This window comes from Akebia trifoliata, chromosome 5 (assembly GCF_017979445.1).
Source record: "Akebia trifoliata isolate Shusen 1 chromosome 5, ASM1797944v1, whole genome shotgun sequence".
NCBI classification, from domain to species: Eukaryota; Viridiplantae; Streptophyta; class Magnoliopsida; order Ranunculales; family Lardizabalaceae; genus Akebia; species Akebia trifoliata.
The window spans coordinates 35,195,692-35,219,548 of NC_141379.1; the positions used below are offsets into that span (position 1 = coordinate 35,195,692).

A 23,857-nucleotide genomic window follows, 5' to 3' on the forward strand; every position below is an offset into this window, starting at 1 on the left:
AGAAAGAAAAAGAAAATTACCAATTGATTGTTGAAATTCTGCCCAAAAAACTCGGTGTGCATTTATAAACACATCCCTATCATACGGTCTATTAATTAATTTCTCCTAAAATATGGGATATATATTTGATTTGGATTGGACGGCTTGTTTTGATCAGAAGGAGAGAGTTGGAGAAGAGAATGGCACAAAGTGTTAAACTTGAACTAAATGCAAAAGTGGGATGAGAAAACGAGTTGATAACATAATAAAATTTTGAATACAAATAATAAAATTTTGAATATAATTTGAATATTTTATATAAATAATTAAATAAGTAAAAAAATAAAATTAGATTTTTCAAAAAAAAAATTATTTTTCATTTTTATTTTTATTTTATTTCTCCTAGAATGAGGGGAGAAAAGGGCATTTATGGATTGAGGAGTAAGAGAATCTTAACATGAAAAGTAAGACAAAAAGGGGTTTAAGTGAAGAAAAATGAATAAATTATCTTGAATAAAAATTGGAAATTATTGGAGGTACTACAATGTAACACGGAAATATCACTTTCCCTTCATTGATGTTAGGGACATTTGTGGAGATGACAGCTATGTCTAAGTCTACCTAGAGAAAATGGTTGTTCAGAGTAGGCCCATTTAGAGTTGGGTTTCTTAGGATGTTGTAGGTATGTCAAAGTAAGGAACTCTTTCCAACATGCAAACTCAGCTTCCGCTAATTAGGGGAACTGGTGGGTCACTCAATGCTACTAGTTCACAATTCATGAACGGTTTGTATTACTGCACGTGAAAATGCATGGCAAATGGCATTAAGGCTGGAAATGGGTCAGATGATATCTGCTTGTCTAACTCATCCTACCCAATACCCAAGTTATTTGATATGATTTAAAAAAAAAAAAAAAAATGAACTGTTATTTTTTGACTTGAGCATTTTCACTCATTCTGACATGACAAGGTACAAAACTGTTGATTGGTTTTTTCGAGATGTTTACAAGAAATCAATGAAGGATTTTGTACTTTTGTCCTGTCTAACTGAGTGAAAATACTCGAGTCAAAAAATTATTGACAAAAAAATTTATCTGATTAAAAATTCAAGTAAATTTATCTGTAATTTTGATTCGAATATTTTGAAGGTTGGAAATAGATATGTGTCTTATCCAACAAATATCCAAGTTTAATATGGTAAATTCACTATAAAAATATATATAATCCCAACTTAAGGTTTTTCCATCATCTTCACAATGACGTATATATATTCGACTTGGACATCAATTTGAAATTTGGATACAGACCAGACATGGATACCCTTAAACTTTTTTATTGATTTCATCTTTAGGTAGTCATTTTCGAGACACTTTCAGACAGTCTTTTCTGCTGGTTTCATCTTTAAGTTCCATCATCTTCACAATGATGTATATATATCTGACTTGGATATCCATTTTAAATTTAAATACAAGTTGGATATGGACTAGACATGGATACCCTTAAACTTTTTTATTGATTTCATCTTTAGGTAGTCATTTTCGAGACACTTTCAGATAGTCTTTTCTGATGGCTTCATCTTTAAGTGGTCATTTTCAGGACGATAATCAAGTGTCCGAGCCCATACTCAACTTGATGCCAACTTTGATACGAGTACTATGGGTAGAAGTCACCCTCGAAAATTGATTTGTAAGGAGAGGGAGTCCATGAGCTCGTATACACATTACCCAGGCCCTTACTTGGGCGATGTGACAAATAGATTGTAACATTATGATTGATTGGTAAGAATACCATCTCTATCATATGATGCCTCTAATGCCGAACAAGATTTAAAAATACTATATAGTCAGTCTCTATTTATGGCTGGGAAATTTTGTAGAACCCCGTTGTGTTTTGGTGAAAATTACAAATGCCCTTATATTTTCAAATTGGCATTTTGTCTATGAGTCCACTAAGAGGTGAGTAAAAAAATATGCCACTAGAGAGGCATTTTGAGAGAGATAACATAAAATATTTTATTGATAGAAAAATCAATCCAAGATTTCACAGAATCTCATATTGACTAAAGTGCATGTGTAGTGTATCTCTAATTTACAAAATTATCTTGATTAGACTTCATCATCTAGGATTCTATGAAATCTCGAATTTACTTTTGTGTGAGTAAAAATCTCTTATATATTTTTGTGCCACTCAATAGTAAAATGGTAGGTTGCATTTAATGAATTGGGGGAGGAGAATGAAGGGGAGGTGTGAAGTGGGGGAGGGTTGGATCCAATGTTTTCTTTGTGGGTTTGTGTCCCCAAACACTACCACTGTAGGAGTGAAATGTGAGAAGAAACATAAAGGCTATTTAAGGGGTTAAGTTTCCTTTTTGAATACAATGAGAAATGGATAAGGGGGAGGTGTGAGGTGGGGGAGGGTTGGATCTAATCTTTTTTGTGTCTTGTGTCCCCGAACACCACCACTGTAATAGGAGTGAAATGTTACTAAAATATTTGGTGATGAAAGCTAAACCTTCCTAATGAAACGGTTGCATATGGTCGGTTGAACCTTTTAGAGTTAGGTTTCTTATTAGATGGTGAAGGTTGGCCTAAAAACGGAAACTCATTCCAGCATGACTCACATGCTGACTGGTCCCTATCGTTTGGTTTCAGGACTAGTCCCATTCCACGATAAGAAGTTGGAAATGTAAGGTTTACAGCGAATTTCTTAATTTTGGGGGAGAAATTTTAAATTAGTGACTTGATTTGAGGACAGCTGTACGCTTAACGGATGACACGTGGTTTGTGAGTCCCATTTTGCATTCTGTTTAGCGTTGAAGAGCTTAAAAGATTGATTGATATTTTATGGGTCTTGTTAAGGTGTGCTCTTAGGGCACTCGTTAAAGTACAATAACTACACTTTGAAAATTGGAATCTGAGGGCATTTTGAATATGAAAACAAAATTTTAAGGACATTTTCTAAACAAAATCCAATTCCCAAAGTGTATTTATTGCACACTTTAACGCGTGCCCACCGGCAGGCACAAATCCATATTTTATAGAAAATTTGAACAGGATTTTTTACTAGTAGAAAATGCTGGAACTTTGAGTTCTACAAAAGTTTAATAATAGAGTCGTACTAGGGTGACATTGGGATTTACTGCGATTCTCACATTTCTGATGTGGGGTTCGCACATCAAGGTTACAAAACTCGTCCGAGACCAAGACACATCGCCCCAATCATCTTAGTATCAAGCATGGACGAGATGGATGTACAAGACATTTTTTCAGACAAGATTTAAAACTCCACGTTCTTTTTTCTCATTTTTTAACGATGTCTCAAACATATCGAAAAACTCATCCGAGACGGCTCAGTATCTGGCATGGATGAGATAAGACGCAAAATCAAGTTTTAAAGCCATGGCGCACATAACCGTAAATGTGGTTCCTCGAGATACAAGTAAAATAAGCATCTATGGTTATGTGTACACCTCCACGTCTGTAATGTGAGAATTGCAATAAATCCAATGTCACCCCAGCATTAGTGTTAATAATACTAGGCTGGAAACGATGGATTCAGACTTGCATGAATTAAAAAATTTTATAATGGACGAAAGAGTTTTGGAAGAAAAACTGTGATGATTTTTAGATAGAAAAACAAATGTTTTTGGGCTAAAGGTTGAAGATGACATTTTAGTTATGAACCTTGCTACAATGACTTGAAATAACACCTAATGGTTCTGATTAATTGTATCAATTAGGCGCACAAAACAAAATTTTCCTCTATAAAATTGAGCTGCTCCACCCATGACTCAATTATAAAGTAGCAATTGGGTGTGCAGAGAACTATTGATTGTCCTCAAGAGTCCAACACTACTGTCTCGGGAAAAAGCATCTATGATTTTATGACATATGCACAGGAGTGCTACTTCAAGTGTTATTTCAAATTCACATTAGCATAAAGAGAAAACTGACGTAATAACTGGTGTGGCATGCATGCAAGACTTCACATAAACTTAATTCACCCATTTATTGTACAAAGCCCCTCCCGTGCACCTGTTATATTAATGAAATGGTTGATTGCATTCAATTCGTTGAGGTAGTAAAATGTGGGAAGCAACTTAGGGGAGTTGTATGAGACAATGAGTTTGGAGGTTGTAGGAATGGCAAAGCTAGTTTGCATATGAACCGTCATCAAAGTACTGTCATATATATGGCCCATTAAAAAAAAACTGAAATAAGGGACTATTCTCTTGTATTTAGTGTCATACAACCCATCTAAAAGGTCACTTGCCCTTGTCAAGGAAAATGCGCACTCATACCCAAGGCTTGGATCTGCAATCTAGTAGGTCAAAGGCCTTTTGAGCATTAACATCAGTTCAAATCAAAAACCCTAAAGCCCTTTTATTAATCCTAAGTCACCCTAAAATTATATTTGAATCTAAGCTGTGGTTATTTTAAGAAAATATAAATTTTGATGATATTTATTGCTCATCTTTGCATCTGTGATTTTAAATCTGTCCATTCTAAAGCCGATTCAGGGTGAGTAACCTATTCAGATAAAGATATGATCAGATTTTAACAGAAGTATCAAAGAAGTAGCATTCAACAGCACCATCTGTGTTTAATATTGAAGAAAGATACAAGAATACCTTCTCCCTTCAAATAACAATGGACTGAGACTAACATTGAAATACAATATATTGACCTCTTTGAGGTCGTGTTTCTCTTATATTGACACCCAAGTCGCCTCAGAGAACATGGAAAAGGTTGTCTAATTGCATACCCAAAAAAAATTGACGATCGCAAAAATAACATTTTCCTGCAGTTCTGAAGGATAGAGAACAAGCAAAATTGAATGAGATGTCATGTACCTATGGAGTAGAGCACCCATGCCGCCATGTGTTTAATAGATTTGACTCCAATAGAGCAGAAACAAACGTCATGCTTGCTTTACAGATAATCTCTCTATCAATAGAGCAGAAACAAAACAAAACAAATCAGCTAACAAAATTTAAAATGGCAAATTGAGAATAACTTATACTTTCTGAATCATAAGATGCCAAATGCATGGAAGCTAATTGGATTGTTCAACATCTTTTTTCTTTAAGAAGGATGAATGTGTAAGCCTTGAAGCACAATATCAGAAATTATGGCACACAGACACTGAGTCAATGAGCCTGAATTGCCAGTAACTGTTAGAAGAAACTCAGACTTCTGTGGATAAATCTAGATCCTATAATCCCACACCCTTGGGGAACTTTAAAACATTGTAGGGAATCTGGGTTGTTTTGGGACTATCCAAAATAAGGGAATAAATCAGACGTTAATTTTGAGATGAGAGATTTCTTATTTGGAGATCAATAAATGGTCAATGCCAACCTCGTGTGTGCACCACGTATTCTGATATTGTGCCAACGAACAGTCATTTCTTCTCGATAAAATTCATACTCTACCAGTGTTTAAGGATGAGTTGGGATAGAAACAAATTTGTAAGTAATTCAATCTTAAAAAAGATAACAAAATAAAAACGTACTTATCAGCTCATAAGTAACAATCATAGAGGTCCCATAGAGTGACATATTTAAAAAACGGGGTCCGAACCCTCTATAGAAGCCTCTCCACCCATCTTCACTAATGAGTTTCTTCGTCGTCTTGATAACAGATGGTCTTCCAACACCATAATTATCCATGACCTACAATTTTGAGAGAAAAACAATTGATTATAAAAGATAATTTATTAGCATTGTTTTACACTTGCCACGAGCCAAACCAACAAATAGGAACAGGGTAAAGAACTTAGTTGTGCAGTTTCATTGCGGCCAATAGGCGTAGCAACTCTTGAATTTATTGTAAGAATTAAAAGAAAACTAATAAAAAAGAAGATAATACCAAAATGTCATTCACCTGTAGCCGTGTCTTTATCGTGTCTATAGGGGTAGTAATAACTGAAGAACAAGCACCAGCCACCATTCCCGCCGTAGCCTGAACAATCACCATCTCCATATGAGATGGTCTCTTTTCCACATGATTTTCATACCCCAAGCTCCTAAAATCCCAAAGAAAAAAAATTCACTTATGTGTGTTAGCCTAACAATCCAAGAACATAACAACAAAACTTTTCAGATTACTGGATTGCTTAGCCATACATACCTCCAAATGATGTGTTGAGCAGAACCATAGGCACCCCACCAAAGTGCTGATGCTGGCGTTTGAGTCACTGCTGTTAATCCAAACCCTCTATACAAACCACGAAAACCCTCAACCCTGACCACTTTACGGACTACATCAAATGGCCCATTACAGAACGTAGTCCCCGGTAGGCCTTGGACCATTAGCCTCTGGCAAATCTGAGAAAAAATGCCATACAATTAATAGACTAATAGCATGCACTGCTTGACCTTCTATGGTTCTAAAAATATTGCAACAACTACATTGACTTTAGCAAAGGAAATTTTAATTGCCAGATCGTCGATTGTGGCTCAAGATAGTCTTTTACATTCTCTAATTGAAGAAGAACAAAGAAGCAAGAATAGTGGACTTACCACATCCAAAGGCACATAGTACGCACAAGAGGCTAGATTTGACAGCATGCCTGCCACCCCATTTGCAATACCAATCCGTGTGGTTTCAGGCATACCAAAATCTTCAGTGTACTTTAGCATTGTATCTTTTGATACTTCGAGTGATGTCAAGGCTAAGACCCTACCCGGCAATGACCCAATAGCTGCTGTACCAAAACCTCTGAAAATACCAGGGATACCGTCAGTTTTCAATATATGTCTAAATACTGACATTCCATGCATGTGGGAAATCCCGGATCCATCAACTTGCATTCTTGTCTTTACAACTGCTGTTGGATGTAGTAGGGCCGATTGAGCAGTAAAGAGGAAAGCTCCAATGACATGGAACTTTGTCTTGTCCAACCTTAAGAGGTTCAAGAAAGTAAGAGTTAGTTCCAGCATTAGTTTTAAACAAATAAAAAAGCATACTCGTATTTATAAATCACATACTCAATGCTAAACAATAGATAGAAAAGAAAAAAATGTAATCCAATTATGAAGGAAATTAAAAATAAAATAAAAAAAGCTATTATTAGTAAATTCTATAAAGCAAGGGTTAAGCTAGCGAAATAGTGAAGTGTAGCAATCATCCTCGTCCTATCACATCATCATTCCACTGCCCAAATACAAAGGTGCAAGTCTGAGATACATTTTTATAAATATCCCCATCCATATTAATGTTAAGGGAATGACAGAATCTCAGGAGGAGCACTATATAGAAGGTATTATGACTGCAGGTAACAGGCCCATTAGTCTCACTATGGACAATATTTTCTAGTCATTCTTCCTTAAATAGAGTGCATGTTGCAGAGTGTAATCTTGAACATTCAATATGCTTGCCTCTCCTGAAAACAAAACAACATTTCCCACAAAGCAGGGAAGAAAGCAGTATTGGGTAGAACATAAAAGTATTTCCAGAGTATCATCTTCATTTCTTATTAGAAGTAGTCGACCTACGTGTGAAATCTATGGACCTATCTCTCATTGGATTCAAAAATCAATTGAGTGCTATTTTCGATTCAACAATATCACTTTGTTCTAGGAAAATTAACCCTTCCGATTATCACCAGAAGCCAAGAAAGTTTGGGTGGAAAAAGAATCGACCAAGATTCCAACAGATTCATCAGATGACGGTTTCTCCTAAGTATCTGGGGTGCCCAACATGGTGAGCATCCTTCCTAAGCACAATAGGTGGTGTATTATCGCAGTGGTGCTATTAAAGTAAGATTTGAGATCATGGTTTTAAATCTCGTCCCATACATCTCGGTATCGTCCACCAATGAGACAGATAGACAAGTCAAACATATGGGATGAGATTTAAAACCACGGTTTATGTTTGCCATTGTTGAATGAGACGACTCAAATGTATCAGAAAACTCATCTGAGACGACTCGGTCGTTCATGGAGAAGACAAGACGTCAAAACGAGTTTTAAACCCATGATTGAGATGAATGCTTTAACATCATGGAGAACTAAATAAAGAAGTCAAGAAAATTCAACTTAGTTCCTCCATGGAGTGATTAGGCTATGATCTTCTTGATGTCCTTTAATGAAATTTGACAACTATTTTTCTTGTTTCAATCATGAAGCTTGTGTTCCCAATTTAAATACTTATCCATATTTCTCAATTTCACAAAACCTATAATTTCAAAATTGTAGAGATCATGGTCTTGGTTCATCACACATTGAACCAAGCCCAAGGGCTTGGTGATACAGTGAAAAAATTGCAAAATATATATATACAGAAAGAATATAAACCACAACACGAAATCTTTGAAGATTGATACAAACCCATCATCTTAAAACTGCAAATTTATTGAAAGATCCACTAAACAGATGAAGATCAAAGCAAACATGATGAAACACAAAGCAAAACCAACATGAATAAATATTTCTGGAAATAGTCAACTTAGCAGCTCTGCTCAACAAAATTAAAACTTGTAGAGCAAATGTGCAAGAAAGCCAACCTGTCCCAGTTGATGTCGGTGTCTGATAGAGACAACTGTGGTGTTGGAACCTCAACAGCTTCAACAGCCATCGATTTCCCACCAGTTCTGGCGTTGGATTTCAAAAAATGGTTTTGAATGATTGAGCAGCTCCGCTAAATTTAGCGGCGATTTAGGGGAAAAATGTTCAGAAACGAAGAAGGTTCGAGTTTCAAGTTTCAACCTTTTTGAGTAAATTTAAAAGACAAATGCAACCGCCCGCCCTACTTCTAAGGTCAAGTGGGTTTTGGGCTTTGGACTGTGGGCTGTGGGCAACAACGATGGGATATTGGGATCTCCTCAATTTATCAGCAAATTCTCCATCAAAATCTCGTTCAAAGATCACGTTGTTTTAAAACTCGGAAAGACGACACTCACGCGACGTGTGTCGTATGTCGGCGTGAGCAAGACAAATGAGAGATTCTATTGCCACACCAACTTATGTTAATGCCATCTCAATTCATATGTGAATAGAATTTTTCCCTAAAAGACGCAACTAATGTTCAAATTCCCGTTTAATTCCCAAAACATGTTTTTTTCAGTAAATCCGTCACTTTCATAATCAACGATTTCGTTGATAAATTACTAACGAGATTGTTAATAAGGCAATACTGTTGATATTTTATCAACGAATTTGTAGATTATAAAAGTGACGAATTCATTTTAAAAATATGTTTTGAGAATTAAAATGACCAATCTATCAAAATCAGAATTTCGTCATATTTTGCATGAAATGGGGATTCACCATATGTAAATCACCAAGGATTAGCACACATCTTGGGGTAGTATTGGCAAAAGTTGGTGTGACAATAACAGCTCTCGATCAAATAAACATATTGAATTTATGGAGCTTTTATAAACACACTAACTTTTACTTATAACACTTCCTCAATATGTATTAATATATAAAACCAACGAATTTCAAAATGATTAGTGTGTTGTAAGTAAAAGTTAGTGTCCCCATATGATCTCTAAAAAATATTACAAATTTTAAAATAATATGTTGTTGGGATCCGTTGACCCCTAAGAATGACTCGTGAAAAAAACACATGATCCCAACTCTTAAATACAAAATCAAATGGTCGAGACTTATGAGTATCTTGATAACACAAATCTCGGGGATACTTATCCCAAGGATGAATCTCAACCATTGGATTTTGCATTTGAATAATTGGAATCGTGTTTTTTTTTTTTTCATGAGTCATTCTTAGGAGTCAAAGGGATCCTAACCCTTTTAATAATAAATATATACTTAGTAAGGGTATAAAAATCACATTGTATCTCCATTGTAAACATGACCTCAACATTAATCTTGATGATAATACATGAAGAAATCCAAAAGTAGAAGAAAAATCAATCCCAGCTCCTCTCGTTAGGAAAGCTATCAATCATTGCCCCTATCAACTTCCATTGTAAACTTTCAAAAGCATTCAATTATAAAGAGATTAGAGATCTTTCATCAAATCGTGAATGTTATCATTAATCACCAAAGACAATTTTGAACCACATTGTTATCTGTCATATAGATTTTGTCCATGATCGTGGTTATTAAAAAATGACTATGAACCATGCCACAACTCCAAAAATCAATTATAAAAGAGGGCCCAACGATGGAAATTAACACCTCACGTAAGGAAAAAAATAAAATTGAAAAATAATACTAGAAGAATCACGTAACACAAACCACAGATCTCGTGGTGTGAGAGGAATTTCATCCACAATAACCATTAGAATTCAACCTAGCATATTTTCTTGTAATTTATAGTTTTAGTATGTAGGGATGTCCAGACCCTCACCTTTTAGAGCAACATGTTTGGCCCAAATCCCATGGGAACATGCAACCTCACAAATCATACATACCATGTAAGCAGGGATAAATCCTTGTGGACGACAAACAAGGGGGTTTAAACTTAAGACTTCCCTCTTTTTAGAGGGAGGCCCTGAACACTATGCTTAACACTTGTTGTTTACACGTATAAGCTAGTATTTTTTTTTTTTTATTTTTATTATTTATCTTACTATAGTTTTAAGAGAGGGGTGTCAATACATAGACGAAAATTTGACTTGAATTTGAATTCGTATTTGTATTCAAAAAATTGGATTCAAAACAAATTTAGTATTCAATTTGAGTTAAGATACGAATTCAAATAGCACTACATCCACTCGGATATTTTTCAAATATCTATATTATAAAATGCAATTGTAGGGCCCACCCATGCTATAGGTTTGTGGAGATAAACGATCCCTCATCAACAGTTTTGTATAGTGATAAATCTTCATCCAACCACTTTATGTAAGGTTCACCATTATTTAACCCTTTCAATTTTGTTATATATCCCCCCCCCCCTCTATTTTTCAATAATAACATTCTAACTTTGTTTTATTTTTACTCTTTTGACCCCAAAGAGGATATGGCATGAGTGAACTCTAGTTATATTAAATAAAATAATAAATTGTATTTTTTAAAAGGGCGGTTCATCAGAACACCATATTCCAATTCTTGTTTATTTAATAACTAGAATCTGGTCGTGTAGTCTTCTTTAGAGTTAAAATGGTAAAAGAGAAAAAATATGATAAAATTAGAGGGGTATTACTGAAAAAGGGGGGGAAAGATGAAAGACAAAAAAATTAAAGGAGGAGTGAGAAGAAAGGCCACAAAGTAGGGTTGTGTGGAGCCCACTCCCTTTGTCTCAGTTTCTTACTCTTGTAAAATTGTATCGAAGTGGGGTCCACCGCTATATTTTATTATATAAATTATGTTTAGTAGAAGAGGGTTCATCGAAACGCGTCTTCTCTGATTCTTAGCACAAAATGTATGATTCTATTAATTAGGGTTTGCAAACTCGGTAACTCCGACGATGAATTTATCCGAGTTGACTATGGCGATCGTCTTTTCCGTCCAGGTATTTATCTCTTCTTCTATCTCTCGTTTTCAACATCCAAAAAATCCATTGATTTTTCTATCAAAACCCATCGTGTTCAAGCTCTTTAACATTTGGTGAGGAGATGATTTTTTTTTTTTCCTAAAAAACCTTTGATTTTATCATTAGTACTTTTGGTATGATTTTAGATCTATTTATTTATATTTTTTACTTGCTCAGGAAGGGGATTGATTTTTTAAAAATAGCATCTTCAACCCACCTTTACTCCTAACATTTTTGTAGAAACCTCTCTATTTTTCCACAAAAAACATCATCATTTTCTTCTTCCCGAAATCCCTATCTTAATTTGTAGGAAGAAATAAATTTCTTATTAAGGTTGTATATAACTCGCTTTGATGGTAAAAAAAAAAGATAAAAACTCTAGGGACTTTGACTACAAGGGGTTGAGGATCTAAATATAGATCTATATTCAAACCCTAATTTTTCATATTGATTTGGATTCCTATTTGGTTTGGATCGTACTAACTAAGACCATATCCAGATCCAACTTAGTATGGAACAAATAATTCCGAAACATTTGATTTTTTTTGTTTCTTCTTCTCTATTTTATTTCTTTGCAAGCTTATAATAGTATTATAATTTTCCATTATACCATTTCATTTATAAGTATTCATATTTTAGTAAAACAATATATATATATTTGGATCCGGGTAGACCTAAGAATGAATCAAAATCCATCTCAGATCCGAGTCGGGTCAAACCGATCCATTTTATGCTTGCACGTGCGAAGTCCAGTTTGGTCACACCGTGTAAATGTCCCAACCCAAACGATGGTGGAAACCCTATCACCCGAATATATAGACGAGAAACTCTTTTTTGTTAGTGCGATGGTTCGAATCGAAAGAGATTCGAATTCTTCGTTTTTTTGCTCTCGCTGAGATATCAGGTTCAAAGAAAGACGCCCCTTAGGGTTTGTTGTTCTTTGCACTTCGTATACGCAGAGAAGAGAGAAAGAAAGACGAGGATCTCTGCAAAACCCTAAATCTCGATTTACGGAAGGACCTCTGCGAAACCCTGAATACTAATTTCATCGAAGAAGGTAAACCTCTTTTAAGGTTCTACTGTCCCTTTAAAAAAAAAAAAAAAAAATAATAATTGTCCTTACATGGATACGCAATTATAGAGATAAGCTTCGTTAACACCTTTTAGGATTTTATATATCATGAAAATTTTATCTCCTTTTCATTCATTTAGGGTCTTAGAAATCTTTACTCTGTTTGTCAAGTAATCTCAAGATTTACAGTATAATTTTAATGATTTTCAGTTTTGAGCTCTTGAATTTTAGTCATATTTGGTAATTAAGTTTGGAACTTTAGGAATTCGGCTGGGCTGATGTTTCTTAGGGTACATGAAATGGCGATTTTCATGTAATTTAGTTCACAGGAGCCCGATTTGGACTGGATTTCCATTTTTGTGCTCCTTTGAAGAAACCCGTCCAAAAAAGAGTTCACTTTACATCCTTTTTAGGGTTTTTTAGTCTATTGTTTGCATTTTTTTGGGGGGATGCTTTTTTAGTGGTATTGTATTTGAGGTTAATTCTGTTATATTGCTTGTTGTTTTGGTTCACTGGAAAAGTAGTTCTCGAAAAAAAAAAAACTGAATTTTTTTTTTTTTTTCCATTGGGGTTTGTGGTATAAAAGTATTGAATTATGGTTTTTGTTTTGGCAGTTAGGAATTTTTGTTTATGGCGACTGCAGAGCCAGCCCCAGCTTCACTGGGTCCCCGATATGCCCCGGATGACCCTACTCTTCCAAAACCTTGGAAAGGATTGATTGATGGTAGCACTGGTCTTTTGTACTACTGGAACCCCGAGACTAATATCACTCAATATGAAAGACCGGCCTCTTTGGCTCCTCCTTTGCCACCTGGCCCACCTCCTGGAAATTCTACTCCGAAGCTGGCTCCGATACCCATGGGCCGGACATTGCAATCGAATAGCCAGCAAGTACAGCAAATGAACCAAACCCCACAGCCGCAGGTGCAGCAAATGTCCCAAACTACTCAACCTCATGGCCCACAGGTGCCACCACAGGGTTCACAAATGCCGCAACCTTTACAACAGCAGGGGCAACTAATGCAGCAACAGGCCCGGCAGCAAATGATGCAGCATCCAGGGCAGCAAATGCCACCACAACATCATGGGCAGCAAATGCCATCTCAGCAAGGGCAACAGTTTCCACATCAGCAGTTGCAACAGATGCCGTACCAGCAAACACCCCCTCTTCAGGGGCAACAAATGTCGCAACAGCACGCGCATCAATTTGCACATCAACAGGGACATCAGTTTCCGTCTCAGCTAGGACAGCAGTTTCCACCTCAACAAGTGCAGAAAATGGGATTTCCACAGAGGGATGATGTTGAGTTTCAACCAGGAAAGCAAATTGGAATTTCTCCATCTCATATTCAACAAGATGGGGTTACATCCCTTCACAATATGCCTCCTGGGAGCCATTCTGTTCAGATTCCACAGATGGGTGTTCAATCTGGTAGCTCATCTGTTAATGTTGCACAAACTCAATTGCCACGAACAGGAAATGATCCCATCTATCAACAACAAATGAGTGGACCGATGGTTAAAAATCAGATGGGGCCAGCAATGATGCACTATCAGCAATCTGGTGGGCCTCCTATTGGATTGAATATGGGTAATGAAGAAGATCTGCGTGGAAGAGCAGGAAATGATTTCTTTTACAATGTTAAGAAGGAAAGCCCAGCAATGGTTCCTCAGCAGCCAAAACTTTCGTCTGTTCCCATGGCACGGAATCAACAGGTAAAGCTCCCTTTTCCTTAGTTTATTAGAGGGATTATCTATTCAGGAAACAACAAATGTGAATTAATATTGGTGCACACCTATGTTTGATGTATCACTTCTATTGCTATGTATCAAGTTCCATTAAATTATATTTTGTGTGCTAATAGCACTGCGTCTCATTCTTGTGACATTTGTGGGTTCATTATGATTATTTTTATGTTTATTCTGTGTAGTCCATTACAGTACTGAAATTAATTCCTATGTCAATTATTGATTAGACGAAGTTCAATCTGATTATGTCTAAAACGAAAACTAACAAATACAACTTATCTTGAACTCAAATTAATTAGCTGCAGTGTGGTCAAACATTTGTGTATGCATTTTGCAGGCCACTGCTTTTATTGAAGGGTTCCCCTAGTGCCTGAACCATGTCTCTGGCAGGTGGCATCTGCCGTGGACTTAGTTTTATTCTTAAGTTAATATGTTAGTAAAGTTCTATATAACAAGGGAATTTGTTAAGAAAAATAAAAAAAATTAAAAGAAGTTAAATGTAGCAAGGCTACCCCATGTCCTAAGAATCTGCCTTGTCCGACACATGCCAAAACATACAAGTACAACCAAAGAAAATTTTAATTCATACCTTGGCACCTCTATTTTTTGAATTTTCCCCGTGTTGACAATTGCTGGCACTTGGACACTCCCTATCATGGCATGGCACGGTACAGTACTTCTATACATGTGCAACAAACATAATACGATATCATCAAAGAGTCTTATATTGACACTGTAATTATCAAGGACGTTAGGGGAATTTTCTCTGAGGATTTCCTGGTTAGGTGGGACAGGGTTTGTAATTTAGATATGGGGTAGGTCGGTTCTGTTTTGGGGGCCCTTTTTGATAGGTTGTTATAGTTTCTGTATCTTTTGGCGGTCTCCTCGACCTCTGTTTTTTTCAATGAAATTTTCTTTACCTATAAAAAAGAAAAAGTATCCTTGTACAAAAAAACTATGTAAAGGATCATGTAAATTACCACAACTTATAAGTGAACATTCTTAGATCTTAGCAACTATTTGCATCATATCGAATAATTTAAGTTAGATCTCCTTGTAATTATGCGGGAACTACATTTGACGATTTTGTTTTTAGATGGCACTCCCTTTGTAATTATTAATGTTGTTTTTTTCTTTCTTGCTCTTCCTTGAGGCTTTCTCGGCCTCTTTGTTTCTTGTCTTCCCTTTCTGATCAGTATATTATACTTTTCAAAAAAAAAAATTATGCTTCTAAACAGGTTTCAGTGTAAGAATTTTTATTTGAAAAAAAGGAAACGATTTCAAGCACTTCAAAAGGATTCTAGCCATTGAAAAAACAATAATATTCCAGTTGTTGTTATTATTATTTTTACTTGTTGCCTGAGACGCAGGACTCCTCTCTTTTGAATCATAATTTATTTGGTGCCATGTCTCACTTGTGACTATTTTGGAAGGATGACAAGCTATTTTTTTCCTGTGTTCTCATGCCATTTATTTTACTCAAAAGTAACATGTAAATAATAGTTGGTAAATGGTTGTTATTTTTCACCAGGAATTAAGGGTGAGTGGTGTTCCACCACAAAGTGCTACACCTGGTCATGTTGGTGGATTGAGCTCTGTAGCAGGGCACACAATGCCTAACATGTACCATCACAGTGCTGGTGGTGAAGCATTTTCCAATAACATACCCATGAGACCACCTTCAAGAATGCTCGCCACAGCAGATATTACAAATCTTTCACCTGCTGATGCCTACCGTCGACAGCATGAAGTTACTGCAACGGTTTGTGTTTAACTTATGTTGGTTGATTCCAAAGTACTTGTAACGTAAAATTGTTACATGTCGATTATTTATTTTTAAAATGAAGCAATAACTATGCTTTCTTAGGAATTTACTTATATTTTTGTTGTCGTTTTTTTGTTACCTGTGCGGAACCTTTTGCAATTATGACCCGTTACTACTACTAATTTCATGCATAAGGAACTGTGAAGGTAATGCCAATTATCATCAAAGAAAATATATGGGGACATCAACTTAAATGCAAACAGTTTATGGTGTAGGAACTTCTTTGAGTGAATAAACTCATAGAACACCAAAGAAAACATTCATTGCATAAAAATATCCTTGGAATTACTTACCAATAAAAATCATTGATTTTATTCTCAAAGCTTACTCCCATGGTCTTCAAGTGTCCATTCAAAAGAAGACCATCCAGCTTTGGGGGGTCTTTAGTAGACCCTATTTGAAACAATGGCTTGAGACACTTTTCTCGTGAAGAACTAATCAAGTTTGACCCATAACGAAGACCATTTGATAAACCAACATTCATGGTCTATGTTTATGAAGCCGTTTCTTTCTCCCGTTTTTTGGGTGATAGATAAGCAGGTGCAAGTGGGATTTTGATACCAGGTATTTGGTAGATAACTCCCAGACTTTACTACCTCTCTGAGGTGGCATTTTTATGTTCATGAAGCTGTTAAATCTCACATGGTCTGTTTTAAAAATTCTTGATTCAGCTTCATCTTGAAGTTGGAACATAATTTATGATAAGATTATAACTTGGACATGGAGAAGTGGGATCCAATGGTGTTTGTGTGTGTGCTCCTTTACATCATTCTATTTGTTTTGTTTAGAAAGAAATGCTTAAGACTATTAGTAGAATCCATAACGAAACATGCAAAGTATTGGTGAACAAAACATCAAAATATCATCATTGACAAAGCATTTCCCCAAAAATTTGGGATTGGTTGGGTGTATTATGTTCCTCCAATCAATTCTGTCTAAAGCCATGTCTTATGTTAATTTATGTATGTTTACATGCATCCTCACTGCCTCAATGGACATTTTTTTGGGGTCTTCCTCTCCAATTTTTAGATTTTCCACCCCTATTAAGTTACACTGTTAGGGTTTCATTGCACATGACAAGACCATCTCAAACAACTTCCTCTTGGGGCTACTACATTTTCATGTATTTGTTAATTTTATCCTCAGTTTTTTTTTCATCTATCTTAGCATTCTTATCTATATGATACTCAGTCTTTGAACATCTTTTTTTGAATTACCCAACGTTCAGTTTCATAAAGCATAGCCAGTCTTTTGCAAATTTTCTTGTACTTTGATTAGGATGAGTACGCCACATAACGTTCTTTAATGCACCTGTGCTTTAATTCTCCAGCGCTAATTCTATGGCCAAAAGTCTCCCTGGTCTCTTCATCCTTGTGAATAATTGATGAAAATGGTTGCTTCAAGAAATTTCTTGGCTATCAATCTTATAGCTCCTTCCTCTCTGTTGAATAGATAATAAGTTCAATTTTTCTCTTAGCTTTAGTTTCATAATCAATTGTCTTCAAATAACATACACTTAATCCATCCATAATTAGTGCAAAAGGTATGAACTTGGGGTTGATCCCTGATGCAAGCCAGCTGTTACTGGAAACTCACTAACATCACCAGAAATTGTCTGAACACCAATTAGAATTCCAATATCATCATCAAATCATCCCAAAAATTTAGCTTGGTTAAACAATTGTTCCTCTATTCGATTTTGTATGGTGCCATGTCTTCTATTATTGCAATTGTGTTCGTATCTGCTCTCTCACTACCTAAAAACACTCTCTTTTGGGTCTTCCTCTTGCTCTTTAGAACGTTCAACTGGCACTTTCCTTCCAATGCATATCCTTAATCTATGTATTTTGGGATTTCTCTTTGGACATACCTCTGAATTCTCTCTTTGGAACCTATATGTGTTTTCTAAGTCAACAAAAACACGTATGAATTCTTCTTCTTTTCTTGAAACTTATCCATCAATTGTCCAAGTAAATGATAAGCACAATAGTGGGCATCCATTGCATGAATCCTAACGGGTTATTCGATACTGTTGTTTCTTGATTTAACCTTTTCTCCACCATTCTCGCCCATAATTATACTACGTGATTCATAAGTTTTATCCCATGATGATGAGTGCAATTTTGCACCTTACTCTTTTTTAATAAATTTGTATAATATAACTTCTCCGTTCATGTCATTTTCTTAGTCTCTTAAGTTCTATACAAAATTTAATTAACCAATTTATTCAAACTCCTTCTATGCACTTCCAAGTCTATATTTGAATGCCATCCGGACCTAAGACCTTTCTTATCTTCATCTTAGCCGAAGATTTTCACTTTTATAACTCTAATTCTACTATAATTTAAATGACCTACTTTATGTATAAGATTAATGTTTCCTTGTAGTTCTAAGCTCCTTATATGAACTTTAATCAACAACTTTTTTTTTTGTTGATAAGTAAAACAATTTATGGCATTAGCGCCTCCACCTTTCTTCTTCTCATCCTTTACCAAGATTTTTGGTTTTCACTTTTAATGCACGACTTTGATTTATGTCTTTATGTTTCTGGTCCAAAAAATAACATAAAATTCGTGAATGTCAGCTATAGGCCTATAGCACAATCTTTATGTTATTTATTCATGTATAAATATTTCTCGTACATATTTTTTTTGTTTAAAAAATACACTTCTGCAAACCAAACTTGTTATGGCTTCATTTAAATCACTAAAAAAGTTGCAAATATGCTAGAAATTCAAGTACAATCATCAATAACTGCAAGTATGATTTTAGTTGTGGGATGGCTTCATGCCAACAGTTTAGAATTGCACAACACCCTACTGAAATATGTATCCCAAATGGTGTGTTTATAGAAAAATATCAAATGGAATTTTTCTTATTTTTCGGCTGAACTTTGTGTTGGTGGTTTTATCAGAGTTACACATTATACAATTACTATTGTTATTACATATTAATACTTCATGTTCTTACTGCCGATTTGCACTCCTGCAAGTGGGACCTATATGGATGCCATGTGTTGAGCAGTCCAATTCTATGATGAATTGTTCATGATCGGGATCAACAAAAAGCAGTTTATTCTAGCATTCTCAATCTCATCAAAAGTCGGTTTGTAGTTGCAAATTCCGGACTGTTCAATTAAATTGTTTCATTAGATTAGATTTCCATATAGTTAATAGTATCGGTGTGATCTTGGAGATTTTGGGTCTTGTCTTCTATTGGTGCAAGAGGATTAATGATTTTGCAGGGGTGTTTTTCGTGGATTTTTGGTTTAGATAGGACGTTCTTTGTAATTAGTTGGCACCCTGCTTTATGGGGTGGTGCTCTTTTTCTCTTTTTGTACTCCTGTTTTTTTTTTTTTTTTTTTTAAGGCTTAGCCTTGGTGTATTTTTTTTTCTTTTCTTTTTTAAGGACTTCTCGTCCTCCTTCCTCTTTTGATGAAAATTTGTACTTATAAAAAATAAATAAAATAGTTTTGGAATAATATGATTTTTTTTTGGTAAGTGAAATTATATGATTCGTCATGGTAAGGACATCTGGCTGTATTGTTGCATTGACCAACATGATTTATGGTAATGTTGCAAAATTTCTCTGAAATATTTCCTTTTTTTGCACTGTCATTCTAAATTTAATAATCTTCTATGTCTGATTTATTGAACATTCATATTCCTTGATTATTATGTTGATGAAATTACTGAAGCCTTGCTAGGAAAAGTTTGTTTATTATGGATCTGATTACATTTTAATCAACTTGGGGAATTTTGAAACAAAATTTGCTTAGGGTGACAATGTTCCTGCTCCCTTCATGACATTTGAAGCCACTGGTTTTCCTCCAGAGATTCTCAGAGAGGTAAGTTTACTTGGACCTTGATTAACTTGTTTCAATGGGAAAATTGGTTTTTCAATAATCCTGTAATTAAATACTGGATATGTTTAAAAAGTTTACATTTTTATTCCTTTTTCAATTTCAATTCTTTCTATGGATAATTAAACTCATCCATTGTCGCTTGTCGCAGATGCGATATCTGCTCCAGAAGAGGAGCATATGTCGTAGGCTGCACTGCTATACACACCCAGATGTACAGCAACTGCTCTGCCCTTTGGGGATGAAAAATATATAGTTGGAGCCTTTTCCGTGGACAAGTATTGAGAGGGTTGTCTGCCTTTCTTCAATCATGATGTGGCTGGGGCTTTCCTGCTTCTTGATGCCACCACTTGGTCCAGAATGCCCCCTTTTGCGGCCTCGAGTTGCTTCAGTAAGCAACCGTGCTCATATGGGGTTGTTCTTAGCTATTTCCCCATTATATTTCTGAAATAATAATTGGAAGTAGTGCATGATAATATTTTATGAAATATACATGGGTTTTTCTCTGTAGCTGATACACTTGATGTACCTTGGATCCATAATTATTTTCCTTTTTTTCTTTCTTTTTCAGATACATTTAGCTGGTTTCTCGTCACCCACACCAATACAGGCGCAGACATGGCCAATTGCACTACAAAGTAGGGACATTGTTGCCATTGCCAAAACGGGTTCTGGGAAGACTTTGGGTTATATCATTCCTGCCTTCATTCATCTGAGAAGATGCGGTAATAATTCTCTGAATGGCCCATCAGTTTTGGTTCTGGCTCCCACTCGGGAACTTGCTACGCAAATACAAGATGAAGTTATGAAGTTTGGTCGGTCGTCCAGAGTGTCTTGTACGGTGGGTCCTCTCTCTCTCTCTCTCTGTGCTTGCGTGTGTGTGTGTGTGTGTGTGTTTTGCATCACTTAATTGAATGTTTGATTCTGGTTTTGTGGCTTGATTCCCTGTTCAGTGCTTATATGGTGGGGCTCCTAAGGGTGCTCAGATTCGAGAACTAGATCGGGGAGCAGACATTGTTGTTGCAACCCCTGGCCGGCTCAACGACATTCTCGAGATGAAGAAGATTGACTTCCGTCAAGTGTCTTTTCTTGTGCTTGACGAGGCAGATCGAATGCTTGACATGGGTTTTGAACCTCAGATCCGTAAGATTGTGAATGAGATCCCTCCTCACAGGCAGACCCTCATGTACACAGCAACCTGGCCCAAGGAGGTCAGAAAAATAGCGGGAGATCTACTGGTGAATCCTGTTCAGGTGAACATTGGCAGTGTTGACGAACTAGCTGCAAACAAGTCGATCACGCAGGTAACGTTAATCTTCAAAACCAGACCTTAACCTGTTTGCCTATAGCCTCTAGAAAGGGCATTCTAATTATCTGTGAAAAATAGTTGAATCCTTGAATTCACATGTAGAAATAACATACTTTTTTGTGTTTGAATCTACAGTATGTTGAGGTGGTCCCACAAATGCAAAAGCAAAGGCGCTTGGAGCAGATTCTCAGATCCCAAGAACGTGGATCGAAAGTGATTATCTTCTGTTCAACAAAGAGGTTATGTGACCAGCTTGCACGCAGTATTGGGCGCAGTTTCGGTGCTGCTGCAATTCATGGAGACAAATCTCAGGGGGAGAGGGACTGGGTTTTGAATCAGTTCCGGAGTGGAAAGTCCCCAATTTTAGTTGCCACTGATGTTGCTGCTCGAGGTCTTGACATTAAAGATATTAGGTGAGTTTTCCTTTCATTATTACGTATATGTTGGCAACTAAGGAAGCTTTTCCAAGATTTTTTGGTGTACTAAATCGTTTGTATCACAAGATTACTACTCTCTTATACTTTCCGTTTCTTGTGTTCCAGGGTGGTGATCAACTATGATTTCCCAACAGGAATTGAGGATTATGTACACCGTATTGGAAGAACTGGGAGGGCTGGTGCTACAGGGGTGTCTTATACTTTCTTTTCTGACCAGGACTGGAAATATGCAGCGGATCTGGTTAAAGTCTTGGAGGGGGCAAACCAGCAAGTGCCACCGGAAGTGCGGGATTTGGCAGTGCGTGGTGGCCCAAGTTTTGGTAAGGGTCGGGGAGGGATGAACCGTTTCGATTCTGGTGGTGGACGGTGGGATTCTGGAGGCCGTGGTGGTGAGAGAGATGGTGGATTTGGTGGCCGTGGAGGCGGGAGGGATGGTGGATTCGGTGGCCGAGTTGGTGAGAGAGATGGTGCGTTTGGTGGCCGAGGTGGTGAGAGAGATGGTGGATTTGGTGGCCGTGGTGGGAGAAAGGACTTTTTTGGAGGTCGGGGAAACCGGGGAAGAGGTTTTTCTGGGCCTGGTGGTGGTCCTGTTGGTTGGGGCCGGCATGATCGGTCCCCACAGGACAGGTACAATAACATAGAGAGGCGGGGACGTTATGACAATCGAAGAGGCACTGCAAACAGGAGCAGAGGTAGAAGTTACAGTCCAAGTCCTGATAGGGTTCGGACTTGGGGCTATAGCAGAAGCCGAAGTAGGAGCCGGAGTCGGAGCTGGACCCGCAGCCGAAGTAGGAGCAGGAGCTATAGCCGTAGCCGTAGCCGTAGTCGTAGTCGTAGTCGTAGCCATAGCCGTAGCCGTGATAGATTTGGGAGTTCGGACAGGCGGAACTTTAGCCAGGATCCTATGGTGCCTGGAAATGTGGTGGCTCCAGATTCACGGATGTCTCCTATGTCACCAGGCACGCAAGGTGGTTCATTTCTTGGAGTGGAGTCTCCAGTGCAGCTGCCAATTGCTGAGAGTAGTGGAACTGGAGATCTTGTGGTGGCCGGAGTGGATCTAAGTGTTCAGTCAGTAGCTGATCAGGACTAATTCTTTTTTGGTTTTTTTTTTTTGTCTTCTTTTTAGGCGGTGGACGATAATGGATTGATGTTCAGTTCAGTTCACTTCAATCTGCTCCATTTTGACACCCGAGATGGTTTATTTACTAAAATGGTTGACAACAGATGGTGAAGGATTTTCGTCCATGGTTTCTCTATGTCAGTGAAGGGGACCATGGACTTATTTTAATGTGGGGATCAAAAGACCTAAATGTTTTCATTTTAGTGGGATTAGGGGGCTTCTGCTGGGTTGCGGGGTTTGGATGATTTCCAATTTTTCTTTCTTTCAATGGGGGATATTGATGTATTCATGGGGGTGGAGTTTGAGGATCTTATAGGTAGTTATTTGAGACACTTTACAAGTGATGGGTGGATCATATTTGGTATTTTCTGAAAGATTGGAGGATAATTGTGTGATTTTGTTTTGTTATGTCATGGTAATTAAGAAATATTGGTAAATTTAAATAACTTACAAGGAACTTAATGCTTGTTTGAATGTGCCAATATACATAGAACAACATCAACAAAATTAATATAATAAATTGATGTCCAACATATTTTGGAAACCCTGTTTTAAAAGTTCTTTCTAGCCATCGAGTGTGTAAAAATATATCTATATATTTTAAAAATCCTTTTGAATAATCTATTAGCGACAATAGATAACCAATGTATGCTTTGCATAACAATTATTAATAAAAAAAATATTTTCTCAGTGTAAGAATTTTAAATAATAAAATAATAAAATAATAAAAAAATTAAATGTGCTAATTTGAGATATAACATTATTGGCCATAAAAATTGAAGTTTCTGATGTATTATGAGAAATTTCATATTTGATATTAAATATTAGAATTTTAAGTAATGCTTTTTATTTATTTATTTATTTAGTTTTTGATAACATCAAAATTAAATAACTGAAAAAAAAGAGAGATTGGGTACATGGTTACATACTTGGCTGGAGTAGGTCATGCAACGTACCCACTTATGAGCCCGCTTCATCTCAGATTAATTTTCTGATGTCTCGTTCAAGAATGAGAAAAATGAATTTGAATTTTAAATCTCGTTCACTACATTGAC

The 23,857-nt window shown here is 36.5% G+C and overlaps 2 protein-coding genes across 3 annotated transcripts; one reads left to right on the forward strand and one right to left on the reverse strand.

Moving 5' to 3' along the window:
• Positions 1–4,540: 4,540 nt before the first annotated feature.
• On the reverse strand, positions 4,541–8,774 carry LOC147402587 (uncharacterized). The gene is made up of 6 exons (XM_086444286.1): positions 8,487–8,774; positions 6,502–6,883; positions 6,110–6,306; positions 5,864–6,005; positions 5,493–5,652; positions 4,541–4,924 (listed from the first exon to the last, which is right to left on the reverse strand). Exons 1-6 carry the CDS (start codon positions 8,555–8,557, stop codon positions 4,899–4,901), a joined length of 978 nt encoding a protein of 325 aa, XP_086300412.1. The 5' UTR covers positions 8,558–8,774; the 3' UTR covers positions 4,541–4,898.
• Positions 8,775–11,288: 2,514 nt separating this feature from the next.
• LOC147402588 (DEAD-box ATP-dependent RNA helicase 40-like) lies at positions 11,289–23,197 on the forward strand. 2 transcript variants are annotated; one of them, XM_086444288.1, is made up of 8 exons: positions 11,289–11,407; positions 13,115–14,216; positions 15,781–16,011; positions 19,853–19,921; positions 20,508–20,777; positions 20,890–21,240; positions 21,381–21,658; positions 21,788–23,197. In XM_086444288.1, the coding sequence occupies exons 2-8, from the start codon at positions 13,131–13,133 to the stop codon at positions 22,770–22,772; spliced, it is 3,270 nt and encodes a 1,089-aa protein (XP_086300414.1). In that variant the 5' UTR covers positions 11,289–11,407; positions 13,115–13,130; the 3' UTR covers positions 22,773–23,197. The 2 variants fall into 2 exon arrangements, with proteins under 2 accessions (XP_086300414.1, XP_086300413.1); XM_086444287.1 differs by lacking the exon at positions 11,289–11,407 and adding an exon at positions 12,252–12,485.
• Positions 23,198–23,857: the final 660 nt, after the last annotated feature.